The 20,682-nt window shown below is 42.7% G+C and overlaps 1 protein-coding gene across 6 annotated transcripts in view; it reads left to right on the top strand.

Moving 5' to 3' along the window:
• FNDC3A (fibronectin type III domain containing 3A) overlaps positions 1–20,682 on the top strand; it is a 1,489,010-nt gene that overhangs the window by 287,956 nt on the left and 1,180,372 nt on the right. For all 6 annotated transcript variants that reach the window (XM_086934979.1, XM_086934981.1, XM_086934980.1 and 3 more), the window contains one exon: positions 4,657–4,793. In XM_086934979.1, coding sequence (XP_086791105.1) covers positions 4,692–4,793 — 102 coding nt within the window. In that variant the 5' untranslated portion in view covers positions 4,657–4,691. The remainder of the gene's footprint in view (positions 1–4,656; positions 4,794–20,682) is intronic.

Genomic DNA, 20,682 nt, shown 5'->3' with positions numbered 1-20,682 from the left:
AGGTATGGGTAGATCATTGTGGAAAGAAATTTGGGGCCTCTGTTGTTGAATGACTTGAAAATAATAAAACCCGTCTTAAACGTTGACCGCTGTACTACGGGAAGCCAGTGGAGCTCCTTCATCTATGGTTTCGTATGGCAGTGCCTAGGTTTTTTATTATTAATTGTGGCCACTTGATTTTGGATCAGCTGAAGCTCATAGGTTTGGTTTATAGGGAGACCTAAGCAAATGGCATTGCATAGTCAATTCAAGACAGAATCATCGCCATCATGATTAATGTGCTGGCCTCCCTGGTGAAAAATCTTAAGATTTTTCTGAAATTTCTCAGTTGATAAAGGCAGGATGACGTAACCATGCTTATCTGAGATTGCATAGATAGGTTGGCGTCTATTTGGATGCCAAGACTCTTTACAGCACTCTTGGGGGCTGGTGGAATTCCTAATGTCTTTGGTCAGTGTGTAGGGGTCCATTGGTTTAGCCTGCTGTTGGAAATGACTATCTCTGTTTTATCGGAGTTCACTGTGAGGTGGTTGTGATTCATCCATTCTTTGATGAATAGCATGGTGTCTTGGAAGAATACCTTACAGTCCTGTGTCTCGTCAATTGAAACAATCAACTGCATGTCGTCCGCGTAATTGTAAATATTAACCTTCTTTTGTCGGAGAGAGTGGATCAGGCGGCAAATATATAGGTTAAAAAGGTGGAGGGACAGGGAAGAGTACCCCACAGTTTATGGTTGCAATGGCAGAGCTGTAGGGGGCAAGCCTAAATGATTGGGTACGATCTTTCAGCAGAAAGGATTTCATCCATTCTAAAGCAGTGCCTCTAAGACCTGCTGCTGCCATCCTATCCGCTAGTATCGCTTGATCAACGGTATCGAATGCTGCCGAAAGGTCTAGTAGGTCCAACGCTTGGTCTCCCCACCGTCTGCTCCTTCTTTCAAGTCATCCACAACACTTAAGATGACTGATTCAGTCAAACGAGAGGGCCGAATACCTGCTTGATAGGGATCTAGGAAGTTGGTCTCTTCAATGAAGGCACAAAGAAGTTTGGCTACATGTGTCTCGAGGATTATTGCAAGGTTGAGAAGAAGTGTGATGGGTCTATAGTTGTCTAACTGTCAGGGGTCCATACCAGTTTTCTTTTGGAGCAGGATTATAACCTCTTCTTTGAAGGCACAAGGGACTGCACCTTGCATGAGTGAAAGGTTAAGCAAGGTGAGGGTACTGTCTGAGAAGAGGGTGAAGCTGTCTTTTTGTATCGAAGGGGGGCAGGGGTCTTTAGATCAGCCTGATTTTACTTTATTTGTTAATTTGATGAGACGTTCTGAATTTATGGGGTAGAAAGCGTGGAGGGATTGCTACTTGCTGTTGGGATTTCCAGTCCTGTGTACTAGGAGCAATGGACCACTTAGAAGCCTTGTGCCATCGTGTGCCACTGGCTTGACTGTGTAAAGGGGCATATATCTCACTTGCCTTCAGTTGACAAGTTTGAGACAGCAATTACAAATAGGCATTTGTAATTGCTGTCTCAAACTTGTCAACGTTATCTATTCTTGCCAGGAGGTTCAATGCCATGGTATTAGGAAATCTGGGCAGGTTACCGCAATTACAGTTTCTGGTCATTAATTTAGATCCTGCTGAGGGTTTGGCTAACGAGAGATCACTTAGGATAAAGCTTATGAAATGGTGGTCTGACCAAACGCACGGACTGATAGTTAACTGCCGGACTAAGAGATTGATGGACCCTCGCATATCAATTTCAATCTTGTGGCAGCCACAAATTGTACAGCACAGGTTTGCAACTAATGAGGACAGTGAAACATACCACACACAACAGGAAAGTTAACTAGGGTCAGAGGCCAAAATTTAAAGACAAACTGGAATATGTAGCCCCTAAACTGGTTTATACATACAAAATATACTCCAGTGTCTAGTCAAAAAAGAGAGCAGAAAAGGAAAGTTCCTATTATGAATCAAAACATGTGAAATTACAATAAACATACAAGTTTATGTATATGGATTCCCATCATTCACCAAGCCTGGTGATTAGCTTCATCATTTGGGTATCCCTGGATATACACAATGACAAACCGGCTCTATAGGTATCAGAGCCAACGAATGTCGGGAAGATATGTAAACCAAGATGAGCAAGATGGATTATTGCTAGCACGTTTAGCTGCTTGCCTGACCACTTTCTTTGGGTAGTCTCTCTCTATTAGATTGGAGGTCAGTGTTTTAGCATGTTTCATGAAACTTTCTTTCGTAGAACAGTTCCTCCGAACACGGAGAAACTGTCCGAAGGGCAGGTTGTCCCTGAGGGCTGCCGGATGGTGGCTCTTGTAGCTCAACAGGGAGTTTCTAGCCATGGGAGTTTTTTTAACCCTTGATCATGACTGACATCACACGTCTTGTTGGTCTGTTCACGCACCAATTTTATTTTCTTGCACTTCATTATTCTGCACTGCATTTAAAATATCACCCTTAAAAAAATCTTTGGTCCCACATAATACATCTTGCTCATCTTGGTTTACATATCTTCCCGACATTCGTTGGCTCTGATACCTATAGAGCCGGTTTGTCATTGTGTATATCCAGGGATACCCAAATGATGAAGCTAATCACCAGGCTTGGTGAATGATGGGAATCCATATACATAAACTTGTATGTTTATTGTAATTTCACATGTTTTGATTCATAATAGGAACTTTCCTTTTCTGCTCTCTTTTTTGACTAGACACTGACAGTGAAACATAGTCTGTTTTTTCACAGATTTTAGATGCATAATGCCTTTCTTTACGATTTGTGGTTGAAAATGAAATTATTTATTAGCAAGGATGCTTTTAAAACCGAAAAGGCAATTTTTGCACATGGAACCCTAGCCCAGTGTCCGCCCCAAATTGTACAAAGCATCTGAAACTAGCGAACATGTTTCACATTATAGACACAAATGCGTTGTCTTGATTTTTATACGTAATATGTTTAACGTCCTTTTTTAAGAAGGTCAAATTAATTTACTGTTTTGCACATCAAACCCTTGTCTAGATGTAGCCACAAATGTCACAGTGTCTGTACATAGTCACCTAAAGCCATGATAGTGGTAACTCCGGATCTGTTTGCATACAGACCCCCACTTCACTGCTTTAGCAGTAACAGGTATATCGCTTCATTAGAGATTTTGACCGAACAATATTTTAGTATCGGCCCGGACAATATTATCTGTTTTTCAAACCACCACATAAGGGAATATTGCTCAATGCGCTGTTGAGGAAGCGCAACTCAAAGTGTAAATAACTACGTTGTCATATTTGGTGTATTTTATGCTAAATTTGTTATGGTTTACATTAACTACACAATAAAGTTGTTTTCCACTGAAAACATCGTGCAACTTTTTTTAATTCTTCAAGCCCAGCAGCCTCGTCGGAGGAGTCTGTGGGTCTTACCAGTGTTCTTAAATAACAAGTGTTCAACAAAGAAAGCATGTCCTACTTTCTTCAATAATCGCCATAACGCCAGCTTGGCCCTGACACTGCCTTTACGCTCTGCTTTATGGTGTGAAAACATTCTTACAAAGATCTAAATTATTAATACATCCTTTTACTTTTTACACGTCCTATAATTTTTAAGCAATTTGTTTTCCCTTTTAAACTGTAGAAATGTGCCTTTTAATGAGAACACCGGTGCATGGGTCACCCTTATCTTGTCCACAGATCCATAGACCAACAAAATAGAGATTAGCACTGAAGCTGGAATTCAAATAACAAGTTTATTAAGCACTCGTGAGTGGGACTACGTCCACACAGCACTCTCAAGTGCTGCCTGAGGTAGTACATTGAATACACAGACCATGGTGCTTATATACATACTTTTTTGCAGAGTAAGCATGTAGATACAGATAGAAGGTACATGCCTAAACAGAAATAGTTTCAGACAGACATGGGCAGATTGGTAATCACTTAGTCAGCAAAGTAGGAGGGGAAACAGAACTGTTTACTACAGTAGAGAACAGTTGACAGTTAATCTTTAGCCAGGTGCATTCTAGCAGCTACAGGCCTTTTCTCAGCATGTACATTGCTTTGGCTCAGTACAGAAGGAGTGAACTAAAGATGATGACTCAAGCAGAATAGAAGGGCAAGCAACAGTGAAGACAGAAGAATTACATAGCTAACAAAATGGATGCCACAAACAAGATGGCTTCAGCTTATGCTAACTGAATTATTTCAGAGTCCCACAACACCCCAAAGTAAAGAGAAGAATTCCTCTCAATTTATTTACTGACAACTTTTTTATAACAAAGTGTTAATGCATGCTCTTTTTTGCTGAATAGGCAATTTATTTGTATGATCCATTCAGCTCACTAGAAAATAAGTCAGCTATGCATTTCTAGTTTGTCCTTGGAATACATCCATTTCACGAGGAAGCATTAGCATTTCAAAAGCAAATTGAACAGGGATCTATATCTTTCTTCTCATGTATGTTTCAGAGCCAGAGCTTCATTCTTTCACAATCTATTCTCACACTCCCAAGTGAATATTATTACTGTGTGTTTTAGTGTAAAATAGAGTGATGTCAATCCTCAAATTTTAAATCTGACACAATAAAGTATTTTTGAGTGTGTGTTGTTTAGCAGTTTAACATTCAGAGTGTGTTTTTTCAGATTTTGAAGGCCATCCTGTAGATTTATGTTTGTCAATGATGGCAGAGCCTCCGCCACCAGTGGAAAACACGCCACTCAACACTAGTGAAGTTACACTTCATACATCTCCAATTGTAAATGCAGAAGGAGCCCAACAGGTAAGGCTCTATTTTCAAAACTCTAGCAACCTACCCATTTTCATTTGTATGAGGATGTCAATTGTATTTACTGGTGAACAAAGTTTTTTACAGCATTTTTTTCACTTATAAAGGGAGCATTTTACAAATGCTAGATTTATTATTAGGTCGAAACCTACCAGACAGCACAGCTGTCTGGTTTGCTGAAGACTTATTGAAGGCATTCTGAAAGTTTCCTGAAAATCCATTCGGTCCGTTGCTTACCATTGAATCTGTGGTTCGTAATTCATATTTGTTTACTTTCTGTTGGCTGTTTTGTTAGGTCTCGCGCCTAGTGTTGCAGTGCGCACCACTTATTGCGCAGCAAGAGACTTCATGTATGGGTTTGAAAACAGAACTAGGAATCGCACAAGCTCGTGTGTGTGCTTTTGCTTTTGGCCCACGCTATTGGCCTTTGCGTGCGTCTTTTTTAACAAAGACAGCACGCAATTGGCCTAAGGCAGGCGCATTACCCCGCCCATGGCCTATTAGTGTCAGTTACCCGCACCACTGCCATTTGGTTTCAATTATCGTATCCAGACACGGGCGCGATAATTGAAACCACATGTCTCACTGTGGCGTGAGCTCGCGCACCACTCACGGGCTTGTTTGTTTTCCAATAGCGATCGCTTTCACTTTCGCGATCGCTTTCACTGCTGTTTGTTGGTTTTTGCAGAGGTTTTTTTCCCGTATATTAAGTTGCGGCCGTGCTGTGTGTACCATAAAAATTGCATATTCTCTGACTTCTTATGATGCCCTTATCTGTTGATAATCTATAGTTAATAATATTGAGAATCCCAGATGTGTAGTTCTAACGAAGTGAAAGGTGTAATTAATAGAAATTCCATGGACCTGGAAACTGAAATGGTCAACAAAATTATTCAAAGGAGCAATTTGGTGTGCCAATTTTATTATTATGACATTCTGACTCCGAAATTAAGGTGATACTTCATTTAATTTCATAAAGCTTTATTCGGAGCATTTGAAAAAACATGTCCATAAAAGCACAAATAATACAGACATTTCATACAATTTCATAGAAGAAAACACATAATATAAAAATATAGAATTATTAATTACAGACAACACATTAAACAATACATATCTCCAAGAAATACCACATATTACAAAATATCCAGAGGGGGATGGAATAAATATTTAAAAATGTACATATATTTTAAAAACACATACTTTTCCTGGCGCTAATAGCTTTAAGCAAAAAAGAAGCAGTAAAAAAGCAAATGTCCGGGTGATTCAGATTAAAAAGCAGTTTCATAGCCTCCGTAATGTTTCTCACTCCAAATCTAATGAATAATGGCTTCAAGTAGAATTTCCGTAACTCTCTGTACAAATCACATGTTAACAAAAAGTGCCTAGTGCTCTGTTCAGTTTTATTGTCACATTTACAGGGGCCAATAGGGCGCATTTTAATGTTAGGGCACGCAACCAGATGATGTACTATACCCATCCTCATTCTGGTTAGTACAAACTGGTGCGTGGTTCTTGTCACCTGTGATAGATATGGACTGAAACCAGTAAATTCATTCATGCTATTGTACAGTACACATGTAGTTAACTTGGAATCCTCTAAGAGATGCCTTTCATTACAATGATTTAAAAAGATTGTTTTCACATTAGATTTGGGGATTTCCGAGAGCCTGTAGGGGTCCATTAACACATTGATCCCGAATAATTTTTGTACACATTCAATAATATATTTGATCCAAGGGATCTTCAAGTGCTGGTCCAATAAAAGGCAGTCCTTAATAATTGCTCTGTTCAATGAGGTACCATCACTGAGCCAGATAGAGCGCCACAATAGTATGGGCCTTAGCATGATCAGATCATTTAGGGCTTGGATCCCTGTTTCGTTATGAACCAAGGAATTGGAAGTAGACTTGGGTAAACATAAGAGCTTTTTCAGGAAGAGGTTCTCCTCTACCTGAAGGCTCTTGGCAGATGACACACCCCATACTCCTGCCCTATAGAGGGCCGCAGAGAGACACTTAGCTTGGTAAATATTTAACATGTCTTTAATACGTCTATTCCCCAGCTTCTTGGCAAACAGAAAGACCCCATTGGCGCTCCTAATCATCTTAGTTCTGACCACCTTATGTTCAGTGGCCCAACTCCCATTATTAGAAAAGGTAATTCCCAAATAACAAAAGTTTTCAACTTTTTTAACTGGTTCACCGTCAATAACATAGTGGGTTTTACCTCTTCTTTTTACTTTTCCCGAACAGCATTCCATTACATAAGTCTTGGACTTATTAATCACCAGTTTCCTATTCTTAATGAAGGATACAAAACTATCCATCAAACGTTGGAGACCCAAGGGTGTTCTAGACAGTAACACTGCGTCGTCCGCATAGAGTAATACAGGTATGTTAAAGTTATTAACTCTAGGGGCATCTGCAGTGACTGCCTGCAGGGCAGATTCGACCTCATTAATAAAAAGGGTAAAAAGCAGGGGTGCTAAAACGCACCCCTGTCTGATACCTCTTCCTATCCCAAACTTTGTAGTACATTCCCCATTGGGTCCATAGCGGACGCTGGTGCGAAGCTTTTCATACAGTCGGGCTAAGAAATAAATAATTCCTTCAGGGGCACCCATTTCCAATAATTTGGCCCATAATATTGCGTGGTCAACCAAATCAAAGGCACTACTAAGGTCAGCGAAACAAAGGTAAAGCGACCCTTTTTTCGCCTGGGTATATTTTCCCATTAATAGCTCTAAATTCAGACACTGTTCTATAGTACCACAGCCTTTTCTAAAGCCAAACTGACAGTTACTTAGTATCTCGTTTGATTCTGCCCACTCTTCTAATCTTACAAGAAGGACCCTACTCATAATTTTAACTGATGAATCCAATAAGGATATGGGTCGATAATTTTTAGCATCCCCCCCGATCTCCTTTCTTATAAATAGGGATGATTATTGACTCTTCCCAAGTAGACGGTATTTTACAGCAAATAGCTGTGTTAAAGATTTTGGTAAGCAATGGGCCCCAAATATCTGGCGCGGTCTTGTACACGTCTATGGGAACGCCATCTGGCCCCTGGGCCTTACCTCCTTTACTAGATCTTATACTAGCCATAGTTTCACTGATGGTAATATCTAAGGCTAGGATGGGCCATCTATCACCATTGGAATCTGTTAAATTGCTAGAGTCAAAGATGTTGGAAAAATGCTGGATCCACGAATCCATGCTCACATTAGATGTGAGTTCTGGGACCTTGTCATCTTTTAGGAATGGGCTATTCACCGTGGACCAGAACAGGGTACAATTATTCGTGTCCGCAGCTTGGGTGAGATTATCCCAGGCTTCTTGCTGTAATTCAGCTTTTCTACGTTTGAGGGTTGTGTTATATCCCTGTATAAGTAGGACCACCAAATCTTTGTCCCTTGGTTTTGCTGCAAGGGCCTCTTTAAGTTCCTTCCGGGCAATAGAGCAAGCATGGTCAAACCAACCCCTTGGACACCTTGCTTTAGACCCAGCCTCTTTAGTAAACTTTTTATTGATGGTAGAATTAATTCTGTTAAAGTGATCGATACTGTCAGACGAGGTGTCTTCCTGTTCTAGAATTGCCGTGATATCCATCAGACAACTAGAAATAATGGAATCTGATGTTATAGCAGCTTTTTCTCCTTTCCACCTCAGTCTATAACCATTCTGTCTATGGGGTTCAATATTATCGATGATACCCTGTTCACAGACATGATCTTTTTCCCAGAAAGTTAATTCAGTGGTCAAACAGTTATGGTCACTCAACATAATATCTATCACCTTGGGCATTGGGCATAGCGGGGCAATGGTTGATGACATGCATATAAAATCAATAACGGTATTAGCGCCCCTTCCTTTAAAAGTTGGTATATTTTCACCCATGTCATTTTTAGCATTGTCCATAATTTCCATGTCATACTGAATCATAAAATTATTCAGAGTTTCCCCGTAGATGTGATGGGGAAAATGGACTTCAGCTTCCCCCAGTCGGTTATACACACCACAAACCTTCTGGGTGGATAATGGGCACACAGGAACGTTAAAATCCCCCACAAAAATAAATTCGAATGCACCATTAAAATTCTTCACGAAATTATTCACTGCCGTATCTAGTTCATTAATTGCTATATGTCTAGTGTTATCAAAAACATTATTATAGAAATTTATCAATAGAATATTTCTGCCAATTTCTTGTGTAAGCCATAAAATTTGCGAATGCGCCCCCACATTAACAAACGTTTTCACAAAGATGGGTAATTTGACAGAAATTAACACCAACAACCGCCTTTAGCTCTACCATGGGTTGAGGGCGATGCTGGGAGCTCATAGGACACATACCCCTCAATGCCTTTGAAATTTTTGCTCCAGGTTTCCTGTAGACACAGGATGTCAAACAAATACACAAAATCATTCCAGCCTAAGGCATCCTCCTTGGCCGCAATTCCCGCAATGTTCCAGCTAGCAATGTAACAGGTTACCTTCTATCTCTCTTTGCTAGCATTTGGCAGTTCAACACTAGGTATGGACATGTTATTCTCTATAGTAAAAGGCTCTATGCTAGGTATAAAATTTGGGATATCTCCCCCAGTCAACGTACAGTTCAAGCACACATCATTACCCGTTTCCTCAGTTAACAAAACAACTTCTTCATTAGGAGTACTATATCCTAGATCCCTAGGAGGGTCAATCTTATGTCAGTCGTTCTGGTCTAGATGACTCAGGGACTGAAACCTGTTCTGGGTAGGGACCTGGTAAACCATTCCGTTGTCATACAAAGGGGTACTACCAAACGGTACAAATGGGTTGGGGGTATGCATTAAGGGAACATTCCCCCCGAACATAGGATTCCCCATATGCATCGGTGGGGTGAATAGACCATTTTGTTGGCCAAAAAAGAAGTTAGGCATCAAAGGTCTATTTACCATAGATGGATAGGTAGGATTGCTCGATACCCTCTCCTTACAGTTTGGCGGGGGTTGCCCACCGAGGTGATTATAAAAGTAGCCCAATGGTCTAGCAATTACTTCAGTCTCCGACTGTGTAATTGCGGCCGCTCTAAGCAAGACAGTCGCCACATGTTGTGGGTGCTTAAAATGTATTATCACACAATCCCGCCCGCCGACTTTTTTGGTGTTACCTATCCAGTTGACTCTTCTGATGGAGATAATTTGGTCAGAATAGCCAACTGGATAGCCACAATGACGGTTTAGCCAGGAAATAGTTTTATTTCTCAAAGAATCAGGTGTCTCATATTCATTTGGGGGCTGAGTGAGAATGGGGACGTTAGTTAATACCACAACGTAAGGTACACAGTCGGGTGGTAGATTAACTGGGCGTCTACATATCCTAGTGGGCACCCCATTAGATCCTCCCGTCGTATCAGATGGAATTGGCACCACAGGTGCTGATACTTGCATGGGGGCTTGCATGGGGGCTGATAATTTAACACCCGGCAAAGTACTTGTAACCCCATTGTTAGATTGGTTTGAGGATCTTCCTACCTCCTGAGTCAATGTGGGTAGTGGTTTCAGTGGTTCTTTAGAGGAGTGTTTCCTAGTGATAGTGGGAGGGGCACTAGTAGAGGCTTGTGGCTGCTCCTTATCCATAGTGGGAGCAGTAGCAGGACAAGTTGACTTTTTAATGTCGGCTAAAGACTTTTCTAAGTTGTCTGCATGCTTACCAACCAAGCCCCTTAACCTAGCTACTTCCTCCTGGAGATCTCCTATCTTAGTGAGCAATGGCTCTACCACCATACTAAGTTTACTGAGAATAGTACTCGTTAGTGAATCAATTTGGTCAGGCTTAATGGAAACATATTGATCTAGGTTCGAGGTTACTAAATCCTCGGTATGTTCCAGTTGGGTCGTATCTTTTTTCCTTCTTGAGATATGACTACCTCGCTTGGGAATTGGTTTTCTACAAGCTCGCATAAATTTGGAAGCCCTCCCAGATTGCTGAGGTGTCCCCCCAACGTTATCACATTGGTCATCTTCCCCCATTATTGACTTGTCTGAAACCTTAGTCGCTTCGACATTTATACTAATAATGCTATTATCAAGCTCTACAGGAGCGACCATCTCATTAGCAATATTATCTGAGTTGACATGATTATTTGAATCAACGGACATAGTCAAAGGGGGGTCTGCAATAGTACTTTTTCCTAGTGACTTCCTCCTGTCGCTGTTGATTTTGGACACCACTTTCAGTAAGTAATTATCCGGAAATGTACTTTGGACTGACATTTCAGGGATTGCTTTGGCAGTATCCGGTAAAGTTTTGATTAAAAACAAGGGGGAACAAGTGGGTTTTCCACGAAATGTCCTTCAATGGTACTCACAGTTCGTGCCAAGGGGAGTGGCCCTGCCCGGCCTCTTCTGGCCCCTGACGGCCACAGACGGCCCGCCCTTGTCCCGGGCTTCTCCCGGTCGCTCCCGCGCGCGACTCGCGGGGCGATAGGGGGTGTCAGGCTTTATCTGGCGCCTCCGGCGCTGTCTGCGCGTCACGGGCGCGCTGCTGGCAGAGGGAATGCTGGGGAGTGTGGTCCGGTCTCTCGGGACGCCTCCCTTCGCCTCCCGGCGTGTTCCGCTTTGTTAGCTGCTCCAGCCGTTCCCCTCACGGCAATGGCCGTTGGCAACAAGGTCAGGTAAGCGTGGTGTTCCCCCACTGGGCTCCCGGGGGGTCAGGCTTTATCTGGCGCCTCCGGCGCTCTCTGCGCGTCACGGGCGCGCTGCTGGCAGAGGGAATGCTGGGGAGCATGGTCAACAAAATTATTCAAAGGAGCAATTTGGTGTGCCAATTTTATTATTATGACATTCTGACTCCGAAATTAAGGTGATACTTATAACAGTAATGCTGGCCAGAATTGAATAACGCTTTATCGTTGAGAGCAAGGCAAACCTAATGTACACATCCAAATGTTCGGAGGGTTTGGCAGAAGGATGGCAGAAGCTGGCAGCATGTCTTGTAGCATCTGGTGGTGAACAATCCCTCATAGACGCCATTTGAAATCATGTGCTGCCTCGACCTGCCATTGGTAAGTGGATATTCCAATGGGCAGTGACGGAGTGCAGCAGTGAAGTGGAACCACGTATTCCTTTGATCAGAGAGGTAGGAGAAAGTGCCTCGGATGTTATTTTGTTTTTTGACAGTTTTTTTTCTTTGCATCATTTTTGTTTCCACTACTTCCGGAGAGGAATGCAAAGAAGGATGTACTCTAGAGAGGGGGGAATATATTATTTATTTGAATTGTTTGCTGTGAGGAAATAGCTGAAGAATCCTTCCTTTTTGTTCAGAGAAGAGGGAGGGATAAAGTGGTGTCTCTCATTACTCCTGTTCCTGGAAATCCTTTGCGGTTAGAACATTGTGTGCTGCCTTTGGATTGTGACTTTGTTTATTGTTTAAATTTCTTTATTGATTTTAAGATCGACATATCACACATAAGAATGGCATACATTCCATAAATAAAATAAACAAAGAGAGGAGTACCACCATAAGAAAAAGAGAAGATTTCCTAATGGGGTATTTTGACTGACAAAAGGAAAGAATTTATCCTTTTGTAATAAACCCCTCACTCACCAGCCTAGTAGTGACATGCTTCATCATCGGGGTCCACCCTGGTGGCCTAGCGTCACCAGGGTGTGCTACAACACCTGAAGTACAGTGGAGCAGGTTGTGAATGTAAGTGCAAAAAAAGGTGTTAAAAATTGTCCTGGTTTAAGTAGCTGAAAATATGAATTTTATTTTGAAGCAACTGGACAATATCAAAAAGGGTGGCGCGATACTAAGAGGGTAGTTACGGCCAAAGTATCTCTATATGTGTATTGGTCTATATGTTTCAACCTTACGTGGGAGGTGCCAGGTTTTCATCAGGACCATGAACAAGGAAATGGACGGTATGTACCCCCTAAAAGGTAAACCCAATCCTAGATCCACGTGAACCTATTAGCAAAAATCGCTAATGGTGGGATGCTCAGGCAAAAGTAGGTGAGCATATGTAATAAAAAACAAAAGACTCCTATTATAGTGTCAATTGCTTCAGCGGGCAGGGGGTAATCTCATCACTCAGTGAAACGTATTAGTTCTGTCGTGACGGACGAGGCCAAATACCTACATCTACCTTCCGCTGCCCTGAGGGGGTACATACCGTCCATTTCCTTGTTCATGGTCCTGATAAAAACCTGGCACCTTCCACGTAAGGTTGAAACATGTAGACCAATATACATATAGAGATACTTTGGCCGTAACTACCCTCTTAGTATCTCGCCACCCTTTTTAATATTGTCCAGTTGCTTCAAAATAAAATTCATATTTTCAGTAAGTTAAACCAGGACTATTTTTAACACCTTTTTTTGCACTTACATTCACAACCTGCTCCACTGTACTTCAGGTGTTGTAGCACACCCTGGTGACGCTACGCCACCAGGGTGGACCCCGATGATGAAGCATGTCACCACTAGACTGGTGAGTGAGGGGTTTATTACAAAAGGATACATTCTTTCCTTTTGTCAGTCAAAATACCCCATTAGGAAATCTTCTCTTTTTCTTATGGTGGTACTCCTCTCTTTGTTTATTTTAGTCCTTGACCAGGGGAAGAGGAGTACTCTCTGTTCACCTAGAGTGAACACGATCCCTTGCTTTCCCCTTTGATTTTTCATACATTGCATAAACCCTACATAGGCTACAAGTTCAGTTTTACACATCTCGCAAATTCATTAAATCCATCTTCCATTTTAATACAAACCAAGCATTTGCAATGCAATAGGTCTGGCATTAGTGAATGTTTGTGCTATTGGTGATGCCTTATTATTAGCAATGCCAATAGGTCAAACTTCTATAATGCGAGACCTATTGCATTGCAAGTGCTTGTTGTTTGAGGCTGTCCACCATGTGTTTGTCCCTCTTGTGAATCATTCCCTATTTACTGTATTCTTCCAAGAGTGCTTGCTTTCTGTAAACAGGTGTTTAAATGTTGTTGTTATCTGGTCACATTTGCTGTGTAGTCAAAGACAGAGTTCAATGTCAGGCTCTGTCTTCCGAGGGAGATTGATGGTGTATTATTTTTCCTTTGACTTCAAAGTGAGAGGCATTATCTGATAATCTGGGGGTGTGAAAAAGTGGCTTTCCCCCTTTGATTCTGTGTAGAGTTGTCTCGTCTTTTTCAGTTGATCTCCCTGCCTCTATTGCAGCTTCTGAGTTTTGCCATCAATGTCACACCTTTGAGTAATGTGCTTTCTACACATTTATTTTACTTAGTTACTAAAGGCTTTTTTCTAGCCCACAATATAATTTGAATGGCTGTTAATGAAGTGTGCAAACATTTCAGAATTAGGAAAGTCCCAATGAATCAAATTGTTTGGTAATTCCGAAGTGTGCTGGAAACAAATATTTGAGTACAATCAAAACAAATCAATACACTAGGTGATGCCATTCCACACATTATTGTTTGTGTGCTGTATAGTTTGATCACTAAAACTGTATGGCTGTGCCGGTATAATGGACATTTCAATTGAAAATGTGTTGTCTGTAATGGCAGTGCACTACCACACCATGAATGCTCCACTGTATGCCACTCCACTCTCCGACACGCTACTGTATGCCACTATACACCTCTCCCCCTTATGCCACTCCACATTTCTCCACTCTACGCCACACCACTACACTACACTCTATGCTGTGGAAGAGGTGTGTCGCCACGGCCATTGACATTGGAATCTGGGGCTCATGGTTCAACCCCCAGCACCGGCAGCAGGTCAGCCCAGCACCATGTGACTCTGGTAGCTTTCTTAATCTTCCTGACGGTCCCCAGCGCCGGAAAACATTCGGGTAACTGTTCGCGCTTTACAAATACTGGATTTACATTTTTTACATTTACTCCACACTGCTCTACTCCACTCTGCCCCACCCTCCAACACTCTACTATACTGTATGGCACAACAGTCTACTTCACTCTATGTCACTCCACTCTAGGCCACTCCACTCAATGCCACTCTACTCTTCTCCACCCCTCTCAGACACTCTACTCCGCTCCACGAAACTCCACTGCACGCTTCCGCACTCTAGGCCACTCTACATCTCTCTACGACACTCCACTCCATGACACTCCACTCTGATACTCCACTCTGGCACTCTATGCTACTCCACTCTGGCACTCTATGCTACTCTACGATACTCAATACTATTTCACTTTATTCCATGCCCCTCCACTCTACGTCATTTAATTCTACTCTCTTCACTATAAGACCCTCCACTGAATGACCTTCCACTCTACACCATTCTACAACACTCCACTCTATACCACTCTAAGCCACTCTATACTACTCTACTCCATTCTACTGCTATGCCACTCCACTGTAGGCCACTGCACTCTACAACCCTCCACTCTGTGACACATTAGTCTACGGCACAACTCTCTAAACTGCAACACTCCACAATCCACCTTTCTATGCTCCTCTAGTCTGCTACGTTCTTCGCCAATCCACAATACACTACTCCACTCTATGCCACTCTACTCTGACACTTTACTCCATTCTACAACACTTTATTACACTCTATGACACTTCACTTAACTGCACCCTACACCACTTCACTCTATGACACTACACAACACTACACTGTAACACTCCACTACACTCTGACTCTGCTTCACTCTACACCACGACACTCTACGACAGCCTACACCCCTCCATTCTAAGCTCCTTTCATCTGATATTCTACTCTTCAGCACTCACCGTACTCGACTCCACTCTATCCATGACACTCTACAACCTTCCATTCCTTCTGACACTCCAATCTATGATACTCCACTCAACGACACTCCAATCTGACATGCCACAACACTCTACTCTATGTCACAATACTTTACACCACGACACTCCAAGTTACACCACAACACTCCACGACATTTCATGCCACTTCACTCTACCCCACTCTACAACACTCTGCTCTAGTCTATGCAACTCCCTCTGTGCTACTACATGCCAGTTTACTCCACTCTGAAACTACTCCACTCTCCTACTCGACTCTATGCCACTCAGTGCCACCCCAGTCTACGACACTCTATACCACTCCACAATGCTCTACACCACTCTACTCCATGACACTCCATTCTACTTCACAACGCTCTTTACTGTATGCCACAACACTCTACTTTACACCACAACACTCTACTGTACGCCATGGCACTCTACTTTACGCCAGTACACTCTACTTTATTCCACTCCACTCTACTTTATGCCACTCCACTCCACTCTACGCCACTCCATTCCATTGTACTCCACTCTAGGACCCTCAACTCTATGACACTCTACTACACTTTATGCCACTCCACTTTATGCCTCTCTACTCTATGCCACTCTACTCTGCTCTACTCAACTCCCTCCATGCCAATTTACTCCACTCTAAGAGACTCCACTTTACCCTACTCTATGACACAGTACTCAACTCTACTACTCCACTCTACACTATTCCACACCACTCAATGCCACCCCAGTCTGCGACACTCTATACCACTCCACAACACTCTACACCACTCTTCTCCATGACACTCCATTCTACTTCACGACACTCCACCCTCTATGTCTCTGTTCGCTTTATCGATTAATTTTAAATGTTAATATTAGTCCTCAGTCTAACGTTATGTCACACAAATGTGCACAGACCAGATAAAACTGGATGTCTTTTATTCCATTTAAGACATTTACATTAAATGATGTAATCTGTGTGTGTGTGTGTAATATGGGATTTAAGTCTCCACACGCTAAGTGGAGAAATCATGTCAAAGATAATCGAGAAGGAAGGTGACCGTAAGTCTGTAATCTCCATTTTACTCATCTGTGCCATGTCTATAGGCCTTATTTTGAATTTTTTCTGTGGAGTGGTCCATTCCCAGGGTATCATTATACCAAACAAAGACACTCAGGGGATGATAGCTATAATGGCATGTGAGCTGTACACCAACTAAGATGTAAGGGGTTTCTGGTCCTCTGATGCAGCACATCAAGTTGAATTTTGGCAACTGACTCCTGGATGCTCATGTCTAAGACAAGGCAAGATGTAAGAAATGACATCTAGTGCAACAAGCCTTACAGAGAAAATCAAGCATTTGCAATGCAAAAGGTCTCACATTAGTGACAATTTGAGCTATTGGCGTTGCAAATAAAAAATATTACATAGGGGCTGCAGGAAACTGGCGTACTTGAGGATTGTCCACACTATCTAGTACCATCTGCTGAGGTAAATGCACTCACTTCCTGATATTGCAGGTCCTGCCCTTCGTTCAAACAGATTACACTTTTTGTGCATCTAAACGCAAACTAGATGAACAAAAAGTGTGGTGTATTCCTATTTGAATGTGTGCTACATATGTTGCACATGTTCTACATTTCATACAGTAACCTAAATTGCTGTATGACAAAACAATTTTGAAGTAAATGGACTGTAATTAACCCCTTCGCTACCAGGCCTACCCCCTCAGAAGACAAAATTCTGAATTCAGCAGGGGGTAATTTGTGTAGCTGCTTCAAAGTTTTCCTATGGAAAGTAACAGTTAAAATAAAAAAAATATTAGAATTGAGTTGAAAAAAACAGTCATTTATGCCTACATTTTCACCTGTAACTTATTCTAACTATGCTACATTTTTTTAAGCAATATACCGTTATGTCTGGAGAACTCTTCTGGTTGCGCGTATATAGTGGACTTGTAAGGTCACCAAGAACCCCAGGTACCCACAGCTAATAACTTAGCTGCACCTTGCAAATGCTTTTTATTGTGTACCGGGGATACAGCAATTCATTTGGTAAAATATAAAGAGTGAAAAATAGGTATCCAGGAAACCTATGTATTTCCGAAATGTGAACTCGATATGTGGTTTAGAAGCACTGGTTATATCCACATCTCTGAATTTGTCGATAGTATTTGAAATAGGGGGCATTTTGTCAAATTACGTCTTTTTAACACACTGTTTTACATTTGGAAGGCAGAAATGCATAGAAAGACAGCTGATAATAACACTTATTCTATTATTCTGTGTTCCCCTATGTCTCCCGATAAAAACAGTACCTCATGTGTGTGGGTGGGCCTAGTGCCCACAACAAGAAATGGGTCAAAACGCAACATGGACACATCACATTTTCCCACTGGCAACTGACCCTTTTTTTGCAGTGTGCCCTAGCTGTGGATTTTGAAACCTAGCTCAGCCGACACGTAGAGAAACCTAGCAAAACATGTACTTTTTTAAAAACTAGACACCCAGGGGAATCCAGGTTGGGGTGACTTGTGTGGCTTTCACCAGGTTCAGTTCCCCAGAATCCCTTGCACACCTCACAATTTGTAAAAAAAAAAGAATAGTATACATTTTCCTCATATTTGTGTGACGGAAAGTTCTCAAAATCTGTGGGGAGCCACAAACTTCCACCTCCCCCATCATTTCCCCAAGTCCCCTGGTAAAAATGGTTCCTCACTTGTTTGGGCAGGCCTAGTTCCCGCAACAGGAAACGGCCCAAAACGCAACATGGCCACATCACATTTTTCCACTGAAAACTGACCTTTTTTTTTTTTTTTTCTTGCAATGGGCCTAGCTGTGGATTTTGGGGCCTAGCTCAGCTGGCACTTAGGGAAACCTAGCAAACCTGTAAATTTCTGAAAGCTAGACACCCAGGGGAATCCATTATGGCGTGACTTGTGTGGCTCTTACCAGGTTCTGATAACCAAAATCCCTTGCAAACCTCAAACTTTGTCAAAAAAACACATTTTCAGCATATTTTTCAGATGGAAAGTTCTGGAATCCGTGGGGAACCACAAACATCCACCCCTCCAGCATTCCCCTCAGTCTCCCAATAAAAAAGGTACATCATTTATGTGGGTAGGCCTAGTGCCTGCGACAGGACAGGGCCCAAACCTCAACCTGGACACAATTTTTTTCCAGTGAAAACTGACCTTTTTTTTCGTAATACACCTACCTGTGGATTTTGGACCCTAGCTCAGCCAGCACACAGGGAAGCCTAGCAAACCTGTATATTTTTGAAAATTAGACACCCAAGGGAATTCAGAATGGGTTGACTTGAGTGGCTCTCACCAGGTTGTTACCCAGAATCTCTTGCAAACCTCAAACTGTGTAAGAAAAACAAACACATTTTCCTCACATTTCTGTGATGAAAAGTTCTGCAATCTGTGGGGAGTCACAAAATTCCAACCACCCAGCATTCTGCCTAGTCTCCAGATAAATAATGATACCTCACTCTTGTGGGTAGACCTAGTACCTGTGACAGGAAATAGCCCAAAACGTACTGAGGAGACTTCAAAATTATCGATCACAAAAAGACATGGTTTTGCGAGAGTGTCACCTGCGCTGTTGGTCCCGGGCTTCGGGGTAATCTAGAGAAATCTACCAAATCCAGACATTTCTGAAAACTAGTCACTTGGGGGAGTCCAGGGAGGTGTGGCTTACTTGTATCCCCCAACGTTTTCTTACCCAGAATCCCCTGCAAAATGAAAATTTTGCTAAAAGAAATGACATTTTCCTCACATTTTCGTGTGGGAAACTTGTGGCATCCCTGGGCTGACACAAATTTCCTACCACCCGGCGTTCCCCTAGATCTCTTGATACAAATGGTATCTCACTTGTTTGGGTGGGCCAAGAACCCGTGACAGGGAGCGGCCGAAAACATTGATCAGGGGCTAGTACCCTAATCTGCCACCTAGGAGGCAGAAAGACTTCTGTTTTTACAATTGTGGTTGGGGGCATGGCCTTGCCCATTGTGGGCAGCCCTCATCCCTCTTTTAAAATAAGAATGAAATCCCTGGTGTCCAGTGGGCCCTCGGGGGTAGATCGGGGGTAATAACCACCATCTTCCCCCAGAGAGAGCAGGAAGACTGGCCCGTTTGTTTTGGGGAGTGGCCACATTAGCCTGCCCATTCTGGTCAACCCTCACTCCTCTTTTAGATAGGAAAGGAATCCCTGGTGTTTAGTGGGCTGTTGGGGGTAATAAGCCCCATTCACCTCTGGGGGTGAGCAGAAAGACTGTCCCTTTTGTGCTGGGGTGGGGACATTGGCATGCCCATTGTGGGCAGCCACGCCCTTCTATTATGAAAAATAGCGTTTACCCAGGGGAGAACATTGGGAGCTATTGCCCCCATCTGCACCCTAGGGAGAGTCATGAAAACTGTGCCAATATTTGGGACAGACGGAGGCATTATAATGCCCATTTAGGATAGCCCCCGCCTCTACGTTCCCCCCCCAAAAGAATTCCTGCTGTCTGGTGTGCTTTTTGGCCCCCTCTGGGTATGGGGGAGGGAGGAGGGGCGCAGAAAGATTGAATATGGCTAAATATTTTTGGGGGAGCAAAGGCCCTTGCCCAAGGGGCCGCTCCCCCCTCCCTGTGTCTTGGATCCCTGCTTGGGGATTCCACTAGGGAAGAATACCATTGGAAAGGGGAGATTCTCCCCTTTCCAATGATACCTCTCCCGTCTGCCTACTTGCTTGGGGTCTGAGATAGCCTCAGGAGCAGGTAGGCAGTGAAAGTGAAATGAGCCGAGCAGCTCATTTCACTTTCAGTGTAGTGACGTTGTCACTACACTGGAAAAGAAAAATGCCTCAGACAGCTGGGGAAGCTCATCCACATCTCCTGAGGCTGAAGAAAAAAAAGGAACTCCCTCTGTAGCAGAGGGATTTCTAAATAGTGGGCCTTGGAAGTAACTGTTACGTCCTTGGCATGGTGTTGTGTAGTTCCTAGATGACCTACACAGGATCTGCGCGTTTGGATAACATAAACTGTGGGATTGGTGGCAGACTGCCTCTGTATACCCCCACCAGGTATGTTAGCCTTTCTCTATCAACAAGCTCACAATGCCACTAGAATCTCCTCTT

This window comes from Lissotriton vulgaris, chromosome 8 (genome assembly GCF_964263255.1).
Source record: "Lissotriton vulgaris chromosome 8, aLisVul1.2, whole genome shotgun sequence".
NCBI lineage: Eukaryota > Metazoa > Chordata > Amphibia > Caudata > Salamandridae > Lissotriton > Lissotriton vulgaris.
Note: the sequence above shows the minus strand (reverse complement) of the source record. Positions and strands in the feature narration are given on the sequence as shown.